Source organism: Lissotriton helveticus, chromosome 6 (genome assembly GCF_964261635.1).
Source record: "Lissotriton helveticus chromosome 6, aLisHel1.1, whole genome shotgun sequence".
In the NCBI taxonomy this organism is placed as follows: domain Eukaryota; kingdom Metazoa; phylum Chordata; class Amphibia; order Caudata; family Salamandridae; genus Lissotriton; species Lissotriton helveticus.
The window spans coordinates 996,893,829-996,910,976 of NC_136067.1; the positions used below are offsets into that span (position 1 = coordinate 996,893,829).

Below are 17,148 nucleotides of genomic sequence, written 5' to 3' on the forward strand. Positions count from 1 at the left end.
TGCCCCTGCCTGGGACATTGGCGAGAGGGTCGGGCCAGAGCTTGCTTCAAGACACGCGTCGGCTGTCGGGCCTCTGGCCGGACTATTCTCCTATTTGGCTGGCCCTATCCTGGTTATACCCTTGTTACGGTCCTTTGGTCCCGAGGCCTCCATTTCTGGTGCCCGGTCCGTTGACCCTGGTGAATCTCCTTGTGACGCATCTCCAAAATGGCGGGCAGAGGGGACCGGGAGGCGCGCAAGACGAAGACGCCTCTGCGCGGGGGTCCGGTCCAATCCAACGTTATGGACCGTTATACCCATTCTAAGGGGTCCCCCGGAGATGCCCTGCCCGGTCCCAGTGCATCTGACCACGTCGTGGATGCGTCGACGGAGCCTTCCTTGCAGGACATCATGGGCGCCATTTCCGGCATGAGGGAGTCAATAGGCCAACAATACGAAACCTTGACCCACAAAATTGACACCGTGGCGATCGATGTGACTCTGATTCGAGCCGATCTCTCCAAAACGAACGAAAAGGTGAAATCGTTGGATATCAAATCATCCAGCCTCACGGCGGACGTCTCTGAGATACAGACTGAGATTGGCAATCTCCGTAGGGTGAACGATTTCATGACCCGACGCTTGGATGACTTTGAGAACAGGGCACGTCGCTGTAATGTTCGCGTGGTTGGAGTACCGGAGAACCCAGAACCCCACTCGGTTGATCTCCTGGTTGAAGATCTGATCCAGAACCACCTTTCTCCGTCTGGCCTTAGTAAATTCTTCACAGTGGAACGTGCACATCGTGTTCCGGGGGGCCAGGGTAAGCCGGGCGCCCCGCCGAGACCTATTGTTGCCAAGCTTTTCCACTATAGAGATCTGGACGCTATCCTGCAGGCATCGCGGGTGAAGGGCCCGGTGGCCTTTGAGAATGCCACGGTGAACTTTTATCCGGACTTTTCCCAACAGGTCCAGAAGCAGCGGATGGGATTTCGTGGTGCCAAGAAGCGTCTTAGGGACTTAGGGATGCGCTACGCTATGCTCTTTCCGACCAGGCTGCGGGTTGAGTATAATGACCGAACTTTCTTTTTTGATCGGCCGGATGCTGTGAATGACTGGCTGGACTCCTTGCCTAACCGACCTCCTGAGACTGAGTCCGATGCCCACCCGGGCGGTGCTGAAGGTGGTGTGGAGAGCTGCACATTTAGTCTATGCCTGGTGCCTTGTTTTGTATAACTCTTCCAGGAGTATGTGCCTTTGTTCCTCTACCGCTTATGTGATGTGATGTATGTTCTTTTTCTCGTCACTGGTTTTGATCGGGGTGGCGGGTGGGACGGGGCCTTTCCTCCTCCGGGGTCTTTGTGTAGAATAGGGGTTCTTGGGCGACAGGCACACTGCAGGTTGGGGTGGCTTTTTAGCTTTTTGCAGGGGTGCAGGGTGGGGGGTGTTTTCTTGTTCTTTGGGGGATGGGTGGTTGGGAAGTTCGTTGTTTGTGTGTTCTGTTTTCAAGGCGACTTTATCCTGTATTTGAAGATGTTTCCGGTGTCATGCTCATTGGTGGGGGGTTTTGGCTTTGTGGGGTGGGATGGGGGGTAGCGGGTTGAGATTTGTTTCGTGGAACGTTAACGGTCTGGGAGATCGTATCAAACGAAGTGTGGTGTTGAAATGTATACGACGTTTATCTCCTGATATTGTTTTTCTGCAGGAGACTCATTTAGTGGGCAATGTTTGTCATGCAATGAATAGGTGGGGCTATCGCCTCGTAGCACATTCGGGGTTTACCTCTGGTTCTCGGGGTGTGGGTATCCTTGTTCGGGCTTCCCTCCCCCTGGCTATTGATGATGTGATTCAGGATGATCGGGGCGATATGCTGTCCTTGTGGGTCGCTATGAGGGTCGTGCCCTCTCCTTATTTACTGTTTATGTGCCCCCCGGCTTGCAGACTTCTACCTTTTCAGATTTGGGCCGTGTCTTGTTGGACCTCCCTGATAGTACTCTCTTTTTGGCTGGTGATTTTAATTCGGTGTTCTCCGGTCTCCACGATCGCCACCCCCCTAGAGACACTCCTGTGGCCCAACAGTGGTTGGGTGGATTTTTGGATACCTTTGGCTTGGTGGATTGCTGGAGGCTTTTGCATCCTACTCAGCTTCAATACACCTTTCATTCTGGGGCCCATGGGAGTCTGTCTAGGCTGGATTATTTCCTGATGCCTGCGGCTCAGTCACCAGCGGTGCGTGAGATTGTGCATCTGCCCAGGGGTATTTCAGACCACTCTCCGCTCTGGCTTCGTTTTGAGGTTGGGGTGGAGGCAGTGGGCCGGGTAGCTCCCATCAATCCGTGGTACCTTACCTCCCCCGAGACCCGCAGCCGTTTGCTTAAGTCTTTGGACGCGTATTTCCTGGATAATGAGGGGTCGGTTTCCTCAGCTGTGTCCTTATGGGAGGCCTTTAAAACGGTGATTCGTGGGCAGGCCCTCTCCCTTATTGTTGAAGCTAAGAGGGCGAGGAATAGGGAGGTGGTGGACCTTGAGGGAGAGATTTCTGCATTGGAGGGTACTTTGGAATCTGGTGTCACGTCTGCGAAACTCCACGCCCTGGGTCTGAAACAATATGCCTATAAATCCATGGTCACGGATGCTGCTACAGTGATGTTTCGGGAGCAACAGGGTCGTTTGTATGACGTGGGTGACAAAGCGGGTAAATTGCTGGCATGGCTGGATAAAAAGGAGAGGGCCAATCGTGTGGTACCCGTGATTCAGTCTTTGAGTGGTGAGAGTGTGACTGACCCGATTGGAATAGTTGACCGTTTTGCTGAGTACTTCCGTGTGGTGTATACCCCTGTGTCTGTGAGAGATGTGGCTGACTCTCGCCTTCTATTGCGTGATATTGCTCTGCCCAGTGTCTCTGATTTGGATCGTGTAGCGTTGGATTCCCCCTTTACTGTTGATGAGATAGCTACTGCCATCCGTTCCCTCCGTTCGGGCAAGGCATTGGGCCCGAACGGGTTGCCGATTGAACTGTACAAGTTGCGTCCCGACAGAGTGGCGCCTTATCTTCGCGCCATGTTTCTGGAGTCTCGGGAACGGAGTATTCTCCCTTATGATCAGCGACTGGCCACGATAGTTGTCATCCCCAAGGATGGTAAACCGCGGGACCTTTGTTCATCCTATAGGCCCATATCCCTCCTAAATGTTGAACCCAAGGTATTGGCGAAACTCCTGGCGTCCCGCCTCCTGACGGTCATTAGTGGCTTGGTCCATCCAGATCAATCCGGATTTATCCCGCATCGCAACACGGCTCTGAACCTATGTCGTCTCCACGGCGCGATTGCGAGGGCGGGGCTTCTGACGGAGCCGGCCATTTTGGCGTCATTGGATGCCTCAATGGCTTTTGATACGGTGGAGTGGCCTTATCTTTGGGCGACTCTTGAGAAATTTGGTTTCGGGCCCGAGTTTATTGGGTGGATCAAGTTATTATATGCGGAACCTCTGGCACAAGTAGTGGTAAATGGTAGAGTTTCGGCCCCTTTCACCCTCGGTAGGGGTACCCGTCAGGGATGCCCCTTGTCTCCATTGCTTTTTGCACTCGCCTTGGAACCTTTGGCTGCTTGGCTTCGGTGGGAGCCTTCGCTTAAGGGGATTCGCTGGTCTCCGGAATTTGAGGACCGCGTTTCGCTTTACGCGGACGACATTCTTTTATATCTCACCTCCCCGCGTAAATCTCTGACAGTTTTGTTTGATGTTCTCACTTCATTTGGAGCCAACTCGGGCCTCGTTATTAACTGGGCCAAGTCCTGCGTCTATGTTCTTTCGGGTAATTTACCCCCGTTGCCGAGCAGACTTCCTATCCAGGTGGTCCAGTCTGGCTTTAAATATTTGGGGATTTTTATTACGTTGGACTCCTCGCTCCGATTTGAGCGTAATCTCCTCCCCCCGTTGCTTCGATTGCGACTGGACGTGGCCCGTTGGCGTAAGCTTCCTTTGTCTCCTCTGGGCAGGGCGGCCCTGTTTAAAATGATGTCCCTGCCGCGGTTCCTTTACGCGCTCCAGAACTCCTATGACGCTATCCCCAAGACCTATTTCCGAGAGATCGAGAGTCTTCAAAGGCAATTGATTTGGGACGGGCGTCCACGTATTGCCCTGGCTAAACTCACCATCCCTTGGTACGACGGGGGCATGGCGCTCCCCGATATTAAGCGATATTATTGGGCTTCCCAGCTGTCTGCTATTAATCACGTGATGTTTTCACCGGGTCGAAATCCTGCATTCGAGATGGATAGACTTCAGCTGCCGGGTGGGGACTTTAATAGAGCGCTTTATTCTCGAACAGCTGGGCGCCATCTTGTGGGCCCGTCCAGGATTGCAGTCACTGTGTGGCGAGCCGCGAATGTGAGTTTGGGATGGGAGGATCGTATGACGCTGGCGACGCCGCTTTATGCCTCGGAGCGTTTGGGGTGTCTCTGGTTCACTAAGGGCTTCGACCGCTGGGATATGATTGGTATATGTAAGGTGGGTGATGTATGTTCGAACGGTAGAGTGAAGTCGTTCCAGGCCCTTCAAGAGGAGTATGGTTTGAATGGTAGGGAATTTTTTCGCTATCTGCAGGTCCGTCACGCCCTCGCCTCAGTCTTGACTCCTGATGAGGCCCTGCCCGAGTCTTCCCCCCTCGAAGATAGTGTCCTTGATGGGCACCTGCCTGATAGTACCATTTCCCTGATCTATAAGAAGCTGATCAATAATCGGGCGGACTTATTGGTCCGACTTCGGGAGGCTTGGGTCGGCGATGGGTTGGAGCTGGACGACGAGGATTGGCAATCAGCGCTCTCTTCTCCCAAGGAGGTTGCCATTCCTGCCCGTCTCCGTTTGGTTCAACTCAAAATTCTTCATCGAGTATATGTCACTGGTCCGCGTCTGGTAACGATGGGCTTTTCCTTGGATGGGTTATGTAAGCGTGGTTGTGGGTCGAGTGCTACTTTTTTACACATTCTTTGGGAATGCCCGGTTGTGGTTGCTTACTGGACTGCTGTGCTTGAGGTGATGACTGCGGTGACTGGTGTTGCCCTGCGGCCGGAGCCTCGACGATGTCTGTTGAATGTGTGGGAGCCCACTGACTATTCTGTGGCCCAGACCAGATGGGCTACCTTGGGTTACATGATTGCGAAACGGGATATTGCGCAACTCTGGGGCGCGTCCAGGCCCCCTGAGGTCTCGAAATGGGAGGACAACATGGACTGGTCCATGTTTCGTGAGAAGACTGTTTATGTGGCCAGGGGCAGACCCAGGGCGTGGACGAAGATTTGGGGCCAGTGGAATGACTATCGTGGGGATATCTGTACACCTCCCCTTGTAGGCTCTACTGATGTTGTCCTATCTCCCTAGGCGAGCGTTCCCGGAACCCTTTCATACTGTTTTTTGAATTTCCGATTCTCCCCGCTGCTCCCCCTCCCCCCCCGACCTTGTTGGAGCCTCAGGGCTCTTGGTAGGTTCTCCTGCTTGTAGACCATCACCTCCGTTCTTTGGGCTGACCTTGATTACCGTACGTTCGCCTTCTAGTGTTTGTTTTTCTTTTTGTATAAAATAAAAATTCACTATGCTCTGTGACATGTTGGGAGTACTGCTGGGTGCTGATTTGTGCCTGACCACGGGTGTACACTTCTGATCCATGCTTTGTGCATTATTAGTGGCCAGCCCGTGAGGTTGTAGGCCCATTCCTGTACTTTTCTATGCTTGCTCAAATAAAGGTTTAAAAAAAAAAAAAAAAATAGTTTTAGTTCAAGGCTCACATACAATTAATCGGCATTTGTATAACGCAGCACTGTCACCCCCAGGGTTATATGGGAGCTGAAGGTACCATGTCTCAGACGAAAAGCCAGGGCTTCAGTTTCTTTCTGAAATCCACCAGGGAGGGAGTTGATTGGAAGTGGAGGGGCAGGTCAATCCAAGTTTCGGCAGTGATGTTTAAGAATGAGCCCCCCCCCCTCCGGAGGCTGCAAAGGATGCAGGGGTTGAGCACAGGCCAGTGAGGAGCGCAGGTGTCTTGCGGTTAAATGGAAGTTCAGTCGATGGCTGATGTAGGTGGGTCCTTGATTGTGTAGAGCTTTGTAGGCATGCGTGAGGATCTTGCACTTGCAGCTCTTCTGGATGGGGAGATAGTGAAGATGTCGGAGATGTGTTTAGGGAGGTCAGGATGAGTTTTGCTGCGCATTCTGCTGTATGGTCTGGAGTCGTTTGAGGAGCTGGGTGGAGATGCTGGCGTGGAGAGCGTTGCCATAGTTAAGGCAGCTGGTGATGAGTGCCTGACGGTCATTCTTGTGTTGACTGGGATCCATCTGAAGATTCTGAGGAGCATGCAACGGGTGTCGAAGGAGGAGGAGACTGTTGCCTTGTCGTTTAATGGTCAGTTTACTGTTGAGGATGATGCATAGGTCGCGTGCATGGTCTGTTGGTGTGGGTGTTGGTCTGAGTTTTGCTAGCCACAAGCTGTGCTCACAAACTTAAGTGTTATTCCCAAAGATCAGTACTTCTGTCTTGTCAGAGTTGAGTTTAAGACAGTTTGTCTCATCTATTTGGCAATGTTGGTCGTGGTGTCGTAGAAGTTAGTTTTGGCATAGGAGTGGTCCTCGGTGAGCAAGAGGATTAGTTGAGTGTTGTCAGCGTAAATTATGTTGAGGCCACGTTATCAGATGACATCTGTGAGGGGAACGGTCATGTAGTTGTAGAACAAGGTGGGGATGACAGATGATCCTTGGAGTACGCCGTATATGTCATCCTTGGGTTCGGAGGTGAAGGGAGCCAGATGCGCTGTGTGCGTCCTGTAAAGAAAGAGGTGATGCACTTGAGGACGTTTTGCTGAATGCCGATGTTGTAGAGTCTGTGGATGAGGGTGTAGTTGGAAATTGTGTCAAACTCTGCAGAGGGTTCTGGGGGTATCAGGGCCACTGTCTCTGCATAGTCGAGGAGAGTCCTGTTGTCTGTGGTCGCGATTAGCGTAGTCTCAGTGCTGTGGCTGGCACGGACTCCTGATTGTTAGCAGGGAGATCAGTCGTTAATTTTTGAAGTCACTGGGGTCGGCAGAGGACTTCTTTAGGAGGGGTCTGACCACTGCTTGTTTCCTGCTGTGGAGACAGAGGTGTTGATGATTCTGGCGAGTTTCGTGCCGATTGGGTTGGTTTCGAGGTTGAAGACACAGTGGGTGAAGGGCCAGTGGGCGCACTGGGGTGGATGGAAGACAAATATTGAAGCCAAATACAAATCTGAAACTATAACCTTGCTGTTGTACTGTATGTACCATTAGCTTCATAACATTAACAGTAGCTTAATGCAGAATTTTACTTCAAGAAAGGCGATTAACTTCGTAAAAATGTTCATTGGCCCAACAGCAATTCTAGGCTTTATTTTCGTTTTAAAGCCATGACACTGCCACGTACTTCCTTTTTATTCTCATGTATTCTAGCCTTGTGTCTGAACCTGCGTCCGAACATTCTATCTGCCTCAGTACCCCAATATTTCACCATGACCTAAGTTTTTAAGCCCATTTTTCTATTCTATTCAGTACTTTTTCCTCAACAGTCCTTGGTCCAGCCTACAGCAATGCTCGAGTTCTCAATATTCCCTCTGCAGTCCCTTGTACGTTGCAGTGCTGGGGACCAAGTCATAGGTTGCAACATTACGATTCTACTGAGCAACTAAGTCAAAGCCACCCTAGTGGGGTACACTATGCCACTATGAATACACAGTGAAAATCATTCAAGGATGTGGGTTGGAAGGAAGGACTGGTCCGTGGAAAGTCACCTAAATCCCATAAATGGAAATAAAACATTGACAGCCTAGCCTGAAAGAATCTAACACTGCAACTTGAAAAATTAACATTTTGCAGAAAGATTATTATTATTTTTTTTTAAACAAACAACCACATATAAAAGTACTTACTTTCAGCTTCATGAGCTTTGAGCAGGGATAGTGGCATAGCAGCTTGCCTTAAATCCCAAACACTTAGCATACCATCCTGACCACCAGTGGTTACAATGTGTTGTTGATTTGGGTGCCTGTCAATACAATGGAGTGGAACTCTCTCGCCAGACCTGTTTAAGACAAATTGTAAAAGGCGAATTGAGACATATCAGGAAGAAAAATTATTTTAAAAAAACGATAGTTCAAGTGATTTCATCAAAATATTACTCAATCAAAAGCCAATTAACAACACATTTTCTTGAACAACAATCATGCGTTAGCAATATGCACAGTGAGAGGCTGATCAAGTGTATACTGAGTGACAAAGAAAAGGCAGGCAGAACCAGCAGGTTGAGGGAAGACATGGTCCTTTGAATCGCAAGCGTGGGCTTTCTTTTCAGGATCTCTGCTGCTTAGTAGGCGACAGCACCTTGCCCCATTTGCTAAGGGATTAAGTAAGCACTAGCTACTTTGAACTTCCCCAGAATATGAAATGGTGACTGGCTAAGCTACTAGATCCACGAGTTTCTATTTGTACATCTGACCAGTCCTTTAGGACGAGGAGGACTAGATGAGGACTGCTGGGAGCAGATTGAATAGGACTGAAGTGCAGCAGAAATACTGGTGGCTGCGGGAAGCTTGCACCTGGTGGCACAAGTTTGTAGATTAATGAAGTGGCGGCAGCCATGAAGTGTGATAAGGATAATGTTACTTACCCAGTAGGCATCTGTTCTTGGCATGTAGAGCTGTAGATTCACATGCTTTGCATACTCCTGCTATCTAGTTTTGGGTCAGGATGTTTGCAAGTTGTTTTTCTTAGAGGAAGTCTTACCTAGTCACAAGGTAAGGGGACTCCTCCTTTCGGTGATAGTGCGCATGGTCACTGACTCCATTGCTAGAATTGTTTTCCCACAAGAGGGTGAGAATGGAGTAAGTAAGAGTATTATAGAGAAGTCCATGCATATAAATGAATGATTAAGAACTGCAACAACTACAGGTACCCGGGGAGGCGGGTGGACGCATGTGAATCTGCAGCTCCACATGCCAAGAACAGATGCTTACTGGGTAAGGAGTAGTTTCTGTCCTGTAACTCCAGTTCTGTAGTAGGGGTATCTCTGTTATAGTCATAATCTAGTGAATAGTCCCGCCCATGTGTGTGGACCCCGGAGCAATCAAAAATAATCTCTTAAATTGTCAAAAAATGCAGAACTGCACAGACACTTAAGAGAGAATTTAAAGACAGATAATGCAGCCTATATCTACAGGCTACACTGTCCAGTACTTCAACTAGAAATTCCACCAAAAATCCACAAACAGCACAGCCTGTCCAGATTTCTCCACAGAGAAAAATCTTGCCTTTACCAGCAAAATCTTCTGAAATGATAGAGAGGAAGGAGTGGACAGACAAGCCCCATAGGCTGCCATTATGTGGCTCAGAACAGGATACTGTGCCTTTAAGAGAACTTTCCAGAACACTCAGTATCCCAGAATGCACTGCAGGTTCCTTTTACTTTCAGTTCTTTTTGAAGGCGTAACACGCCAGACCTGTAGCATTCTTCACATAAATATTTCTCTCCACCGGGGAGGAGGGCGGGCGCTTATGACTACAACAGAGATACCCCTACTACAGAACTGGAGTTACAGGACAGAAACGACTCCTTCTGTAGTAGGGGATCTCTTTGTATAGTCATAATCTAGTGAATAGAATGGCAAGCCCATCCCCACACCAAAGCGGCAGTGGAGAAAAGTAGTAACACCACTACTGTGCGAACAGATTTCGCAGCGAAGCCTGTCCAACCTGAGCGTCTGTCCTGGCATCAGTGTCCAGACCGTAATGCTTAGCAAAGGTATGGACCGACTTCCAAGTGGCTGCCTTGCAGACTTCTGCAATTGGAACATTACGAAGCAAAGCAGTCGTGGCAGCTTTGCCCCTGGTGGAATGAGCCTTAGGTTTACCCCCTAAGGTCTTATTAGCCTTCTGGTAACACCATTGTATACAGGACACAATCCACCTAGAGATGGACTGTTTGGAGGTAGCAAGACCGGTCCGGACTGATCCATAATTGATAAACAATCGGTCTGACCTGCGAATATCTTTGGTTTTATCCAGATAAAATTTCAACACCATCCTGACATCCAGGGAATACAGAGACCTTTCCGCTGGAGATGATGGATTCTGAAAAAACTTAGGTAAAGTTATGGTCTGGTTAACATGGAAATCAGATATAACCTTCGGAAGAAATTTAGGGCGAGTACGCATAACAACCTTAGCAGCATGAAATACAGTACAAGGTTCTTGGCAACACAACGCCTGAATTTCACTCACCCTGCGGGCCGATGTAATGGCTACAAGGAATGCCGCCTTCCAGGACAGGTGCTGCAACGAAGCCTTGTGAATAGGTTCAAAAGGCTCCTTCATCAATCTGGACAGCACCACATTCAATTCCCATGAAGGCGAAGAAAGCCGGACAGGAGGTAACACTTTCTTCAAGCCTTCCAAAAAATCTTTGATCACAGGGATCTGGAAGAAGGAAGTCTGTGAAGGGCATTTCCTGTAGGCAGTCAGCGCAGCGAGATGAACCTTAATGGAATGGACATTAAGGCCAGACTGCGCCAAATGTAGAAGATACGGAAGGATGACATCTTCCTTACACGTCGTTGGGTCATAGTTCTTGGACATGCACCAGATGCAAAATCTCTTCCACTTGTAAGCATAGGAAGTCCTAGTGGAACGTCGCTTAGCCTCCTTCAGTATGTCCATACAATCTTCTTGTAGATTCAGATGGCCATATTGCACTATCTCAGGAGCCATGCCGACAAACTAAAAGACGAGAGGTTGGGGTGCACCATCTGCCCCCCGAACTTTGTGAGAAGGTCCGGCCGGCACGGCAGCCGTATGTGAGGAAGGAGAGACCGCTGAAGCAGGTCCGTGAACCACCACTGCCTGGGCCATTCCAGGGCAATCAGGATCATCCGCGCCCTGGACTGGGACAGCGTGATGAGCACCACCAAAATCAGGGGAATGGGTGGAAAAGCGTACAGAAAGCTGTTCGACCAGTTGATCCATAACGCATTCCCCAGCATTCCCTGCTGGTAGTACCTGGAGGCGAAGTCTCGGCATTTGCGGTTTTCGGCAGTGGCGAACAGATCTACGCCTGGAGCACCCCACCTTGCGAAGACTTCTCCTAGTACTTTGTCGTTTATGACCCATTCGTGGTTTTCCTGAATCAGTCTGCTCAGTGCGTCGGCCTGAACATTCTGCACACCTGGTAGATGGGTAGCCGTTATCGTCAGTCCTCTGGCTAGAAGCCAGCGCCAGATCGCCTGCGCCTCCTGCGACAGAGTGCGCGATCTCAAGCCCCCCTGCTTGTTGAGGTAATACATCGTGGTAGTATTGTCCGCCTGAACAAGCAGAGAGCTGGTCTGGAAGGACGTATGAAAAGACTTCATGGCCAAGTAAACAGCTCTGAGTTCCAGGAAATTGATGTGATACGTGGACTCCGTCTGGGACCACGTTCCTTGTATCTGCAAGTCTCCGGAGGGCGCCCCCCAGCCGTGGAGAGACGCATCAGTCACGATAGTCTGCGTGGGAATGTCCTTGTTAAAAGGAACCCCTCTGAGGAGATTCTCCGCTGAGCACCACCACTTCAGAGACTGAAGAGCATGCAGAGACAGTCGTATCCTGTCGTCCCAAGATCCTTTCCTCTGATCCTCCAAGCACTCCTGCAATGGTCTCATGTGCAGCCGTGCGTGTGGCGTGAGGAAGATACAAGAAGCTATCGATCCCAGTAGAGAAGACACCGTCCTCACTGTTGTAGATGGAGCGGTCATAAGAGCCTGAGCCTTCCGAAGGAGTGATAAACGTCTCTCCTCCGAAGGAGACACGCTTGCTGACAGCGTATTGATGGAGGCTCCCAAGTACTGTATGCACTGGACCGAAGTCGGGACAGACTTGGACAGGTTGATGTGCAACCCCAGCTTGTTCAAGAGAACACACGTCTTCTGGAAGTGCGCTTGAGCTTCCGAGAAGGAGGCCTTAATCAACCAATCGTCCAGGTACGGGTAGACAAACACCATGTTCTTTCTCAGGTGCGCAGCTACCACTGCCATGCACTTCGAGAATGTTCTGAGCGCAGACTTCAGCCCGAATGGCAGTACGGTGTACTGATAAGGATTGGCGCCGACTTGGAATCGCAGGAACTTCCTGGGTTTGTGTGCAATGAGCACATGGAAGTACACATCCTGTAGGTCTATAGCACATAGCCAGTCTCCCTGTTGCAGCGGAGGATAAATCTGATGCAACGACAGCATGCAAAATTTCTCTCTGCGAATCCACTTGTTTGCTTGTCACAAATCCAGAATGGGCCTGAACTCGTTCTGGTCCTTCTTGCGAACCAGAAAGAACCGGGAGTAGAGACCTCTTCCCCTTTGAGACAGAGGTAGGTCTTCTATCGCCCTTTTCCTTAACAGGATATTGGCCTCCGCCTGGAGCTCGCGCAGCTGAAACTGCGAGCCGGCCGGTGGAATTGCTGGAGGCGGGCTGGTGAACCGAAGACTGTATCCATTGCAAACAATATTCAGCACCCACTTGTCCTGAGTAATTTTTCTCCACTCTGCCAGAAAAAATTGAACGCTTCCCCCCACCGGAGTGGGTAACGGATGTAGGGGAATTAACCGCTCAGGGCCTAGACCCAGCCGGGCCCTTGTTCGCCGCTGCGGACTGCTGGCCTCTGCCCTTCTGGCGCTTCTGGAAGGGCCTCAGGAACTGCTGCTGCTGTTGTTGCTGTTGCTGTCCCGAAGTCTGTCCTCGCCATTTGCCTTGCGCCCCGAACCGTCTCCGGAACGGGCGGTAGGTCTTCTTCTCCTTGGGCTTCTCCAACCCGACAGCCGTCAGGGTCTCGGCCTCCGCTTTCATGCGGGCCATTTCATCTTCCGCATGCTTGCCATACAGGGTTTTCCCCGAGAAAGGCAGGTTGGCCACCCGTTGTTGGGCCTCTGGCTTGAGGGATGTCAGGCGAAGCCAAGTGTGGTGCCGTTGGTTGACACCATGGCAATATCCATGCGCCGCCAGAAGGGACACATCAGCAGCCGCGCTGATGACTTGGTTCGACACCAATAGTCCCTCATTGAGAATCTCTTGGAAGTCCTTTCTTCTCTCGAGGAAGGAGCTCAGCGAATTGCTGGAGGGACTCCCACAGGGCTCGATCATATCGCCCTAGCAAAGCTGCGGCACTTGCAGCCTTCATTGCGGTAGACGCCGTCCCACAGACCTTCCTGCCAGCCGAGTCTAACCAGCGGCTCTCCTTATCAGCAGGTACCGTGGACGAGGGTGGTGGCATGCTGCTTCCTAGCAGCTGTCACTATGACCGAGTCCGGTAGCGGACCATCCTGAGAAAGGCCGGGTCAGCATCCGGAGCCCGGTACTTCTTGAGGAGCCTGGAGGGAGCCGCCTTCGTCACCGCCGGAGTGAGAAACAACTCCTGAGCGGGCTCTACCAATCCTGGTACTAGGGGTAGCTACGGCCGAGAAAGGTGCTTCTTATGTAGCGTCTCGAAAATCACGGACGTCGTGGGAGTGGGCACCGTGATGCCCAACTTAGCCGCACCCCTCAGTAGAACATCTTGGAATGAGACTGTCGTCCACTGGCGACACCCTCGTCCCTGGGGATTCCGACAAAGTCGGCGAGTAGTCCCTGGTCCCATAGGAGCCCATGCGGGATCTCGATCTGCGCCTCCTGTGGCGTCGCCTTGATCTTGTCGACGACCGGCGACAACTCCGCGATCTCTCCCTCCGTCCGGAACGAGAGCGCGATCCCCTCGGCTTCGGACGCTCCGCAGGTCTCACAGGAGCAGGAGACTGCGGCCTGACCGGGACCCTCGGCTGAGGAGTCCCCTTAGGAGGCTGTGGATACCGTGGCAGTGAAACCGACCTCGGCGGAACCGGAGGCCGTCCTTAAGGAGGTAGCAGAGGCTGACCATGAGGGGGAACCAGAGGTGGAAGCGGAGGCGGAGTGGGATTCCGTGGTGGAGGTTCCTTGGGTAAAGGAGGAGGCGGGGTAGCCGATCTCGGCTTGGAAGGTGTATATACCTCAGAGTACACAGAGCCCTGTGAGTCCCTCTTCTTAGACGGAGGCGATGTCTGATTGCATATAGCCATGTCTGAACTGGGGTGGCTGAGTGGGCTAAAGAATGGTGATGGATTAAACCCAGATCAGTTGACTGGGGGTGAGTGTTTGATTTGCTCAAACGCTCCGTCCATCATCCCCTTTTGTATCGCTTTGTTCGCCCTAAGTGTGGCAGGGTATGCTCAGACGTGAGTCCCATGCTCACTTGGCCACTGGATTCAAGATAGCCTGGCTGATGAGGATTTTGAATCCGAAACCGGTCCCAGGATGCTTGTTTCCGGTCCAGGGAAGACATGGCTTGGCAGTTCGGGCTGGACTGTTCCCATGAGGCACAGGGTCAGACTGATTTGCATATAGCCATGTCTGAACTGGGGTGGCTGAGTGGGCTAAAGAATGGTGATGGATTAAACCCAGATCAGTTGACTGGGGGTGAGTGTTTGATTTGCTCAAACGCTCCGTCCATCATCCCCTTTTGTATATCTTCTAACGTTAATGCCTGTAGCTCACCAACTCTCCTCAGTGATGTGATAGCAATGAGGAATGTAACCTTCCATGAGAGGAACTGTAAAGGTCACTTGCTTAATGGTTTAAAAGGTGGGCCCATGAGCCTTGTGAGAACAATGTTGAGATCCCATATTGGTGCAGGGGGAATCATTAGTGGTATTACCCTTTTTAAGCCTTCCATGAAGGCCTTGATTACTAGGACCCTCCTTGTTTCTGCAGATAATACATTGCTATCATATTGTCCGTTCGGACTTGGACAGTTTTGGCCATGAGCGGAGTCTGAAAAGCTTTTAGTGCTTGGAAAACAGTTAAGAGCTCTAGATAGTTGTTGTGGAGATTTCTGTGCTTGTTGCTTCACATGCCTTGTATTGTGTAATTTTTTTGATGAGCCCCCCCAACCTATTAGAGAAGAGTCTGCAGTGAGCACTATTTGTGGAACGGAGTCGATGAAAGTCCGGCTTACTAATACGTTTCGTGGGTTCCACCACTGCAGAGAGCAATGGGTGCGGCAGTCTACCAACACTACATTGGTCAATAGACCCTGTGATTGATTCCACAGACGTGCTAAGCATTCTTGTAGGGGGGGGGGGTATATGAAGCCTTGCATGGATTACAAGTGTGATGCAGGACGCCATCATTCCCAGTAGTTGCATGAACACTCTGGCTGGTAATGCATGGTTGGGTTGAAAACCGTAGAATGGTAGCTTGAATATGGATCATTCTGGCTACATTGGGAGATGCTAGAGCTTTGACTGTGTCCAGAGTAGCTCCTAGATCAGACTGCATCTGTGATGGATGCAGGTGAGATGTTTGAGCATTGATGGTGAAACTCAGTTGATGAAGTAGATCTATTGTGATCTGTGTGTGTTGCAGACAGTTCTATTAAGTGCTGGCTTTGATGAGCCAGTCGTCTAGATAGAGGAATATGTGAATTTGTTGTCTTCTGAGATGAACAGCGACCACTGCCAGGTATTTAGTAAAACCTCTGGGCACTGTAGTCACTCCGAAGGGAAGTACCTTGAATTGGTATCACAAACCTCAGGTATTTACGATGAGCTGGTTGAATTGGAACATGAAAATATGCGTTTTTTAAAACTAGACTAGACAAAGTCTGCTCTTTGTAAAAGTGGGAGCACCTGTTGAAGTGTCACCATGAATGCTCCAACAGTATGCAGCGGTTTAGCTCTCTCAGATCTAAAATAGGTCTTAGGGAACCGTCCTTTTTGGGGATGAGAAAAAACAGATAGCAAACCCCTGAGCCTTGGTACTATATGGGAACTGGTTATATTCCCTCTTAGTAAGAGGGACTGGACCTCTTGTTTTAGGAAATGTATGTCGTCTGAAGAGAACTTGTGAGATCGTGGTGGAATGTTTGGAGGAAAGCTGGTAAGCTCCAGGCAATAACCATATCTGATATTTCCAAGAACCCATTTGCCTGATGTTATGGACTGCCAAATGGGGAGAAATTGGCAAAGTCTTCCCCAACAGGTGTGGTATAATCGGGGGGGGGGGGGGGGGGGGGGAGCGTGGGCATGTCACTGTTGGGGGAAGGGGCGTTACGAGATGTGGACCTCAGCAATACAGGAGGACGCAGGGGGATCCTGGTGCGCTTTGCTACTGGGGTGCTGTGGATACCCTTTGAGAACGGTCCAGAGACAACATGGCAGGTTAAAGGATGTAACAAGGCGACACTGAAGGGCAATTAACCAAGCATCCACGCCAGCGCCTTCAGCAGAGTGCAAGTGGGACATCAAGCGACGCAACCTTGCCCGGAGCAGTTCGCGGACATGGCCGAAGCACGCGCCGAAAAAAAAGAGATGCTAGTGAAGCATACTGGATCGAGTGGCCTTCCAAAACGGTGCTCATAGCGGGGATGGCCCTGTTGAGGCGACTGATGGTGCGGACAGGCCAGTGACCAAGGCTGTCATGAAGGATCGGCTTTCCGCTCTCAAAAAGGACATCCAAGAAATGAAAAGCCAGCTCTCCACCAACCTGCGGGAGATCAGACGTGACAGAGGAGGTGGGGGATCGCGTTGCTAATCTAGAGGAGCATAATGCCAGCCAGGGCAAATAAATCATCATGATACAACAAGCGCTGATTCGTCCTCAGGAGCAGCACACAGACTTACAAGGGCGAGCAGAGGATCTCGAAAACCGCTCTCGGCAGAACAAAGTAAGGATCCGGGGTGGAGGGAGATGATCTTAGAGTCTATGTTCTGGCCCTTTTTCAACATGTACTAGGTGATGACGCTCCCACGGGCATTCAGATGGATAGAGTGCACCGGGTGGGACTGCTGAAAGCAGCCACCGGACATCCTTGTGTGTGCATGATTTCCAGCTGGAGAAAAACTGCAAAGCACAAGATAATCAACCCATCTACTTTCAAGGCCATGCACCTACATTATTCCAGGATATAGCAGCATCCACACTGGTCAAGAGGAGGGAATTCCAAGCCATTTCCACCCACTTTAGGGAGCAAGGTATTTCATTTTCCTGGGGCCACCCCTTTCCGATCATCTTCACATACCAGGGCCGACTACTGCAACTTCGCTCTCTGAAAGAGGCAGAAGAGGTGCTGGGTCTTACAGACGATT

General features: G+C 50.7%; 1 protein-coding gene across 1 annotated transcript in view; it reads right to left on the reverse strand.

The window, feature by feature from the left end:
• Window positions 1-17,148, reverse strand: part of NUP43 (nucleoporin 43) — a 173,321-nt gene that overhangs the window by 54,419 nt on the left and 101,754 nt on the right. Inside the window, exon 6 of the mRNA XM_078646924.1 lies at window positions 7,906-8,057. Within this exon, the coding sequence (XP_078503050.1) occupies window positions 7,906-8,057 (152 nt within the window). The remainder of the gene's footprint in view (window positions 1-7,905; window positions 8,058-17,148) is intronic.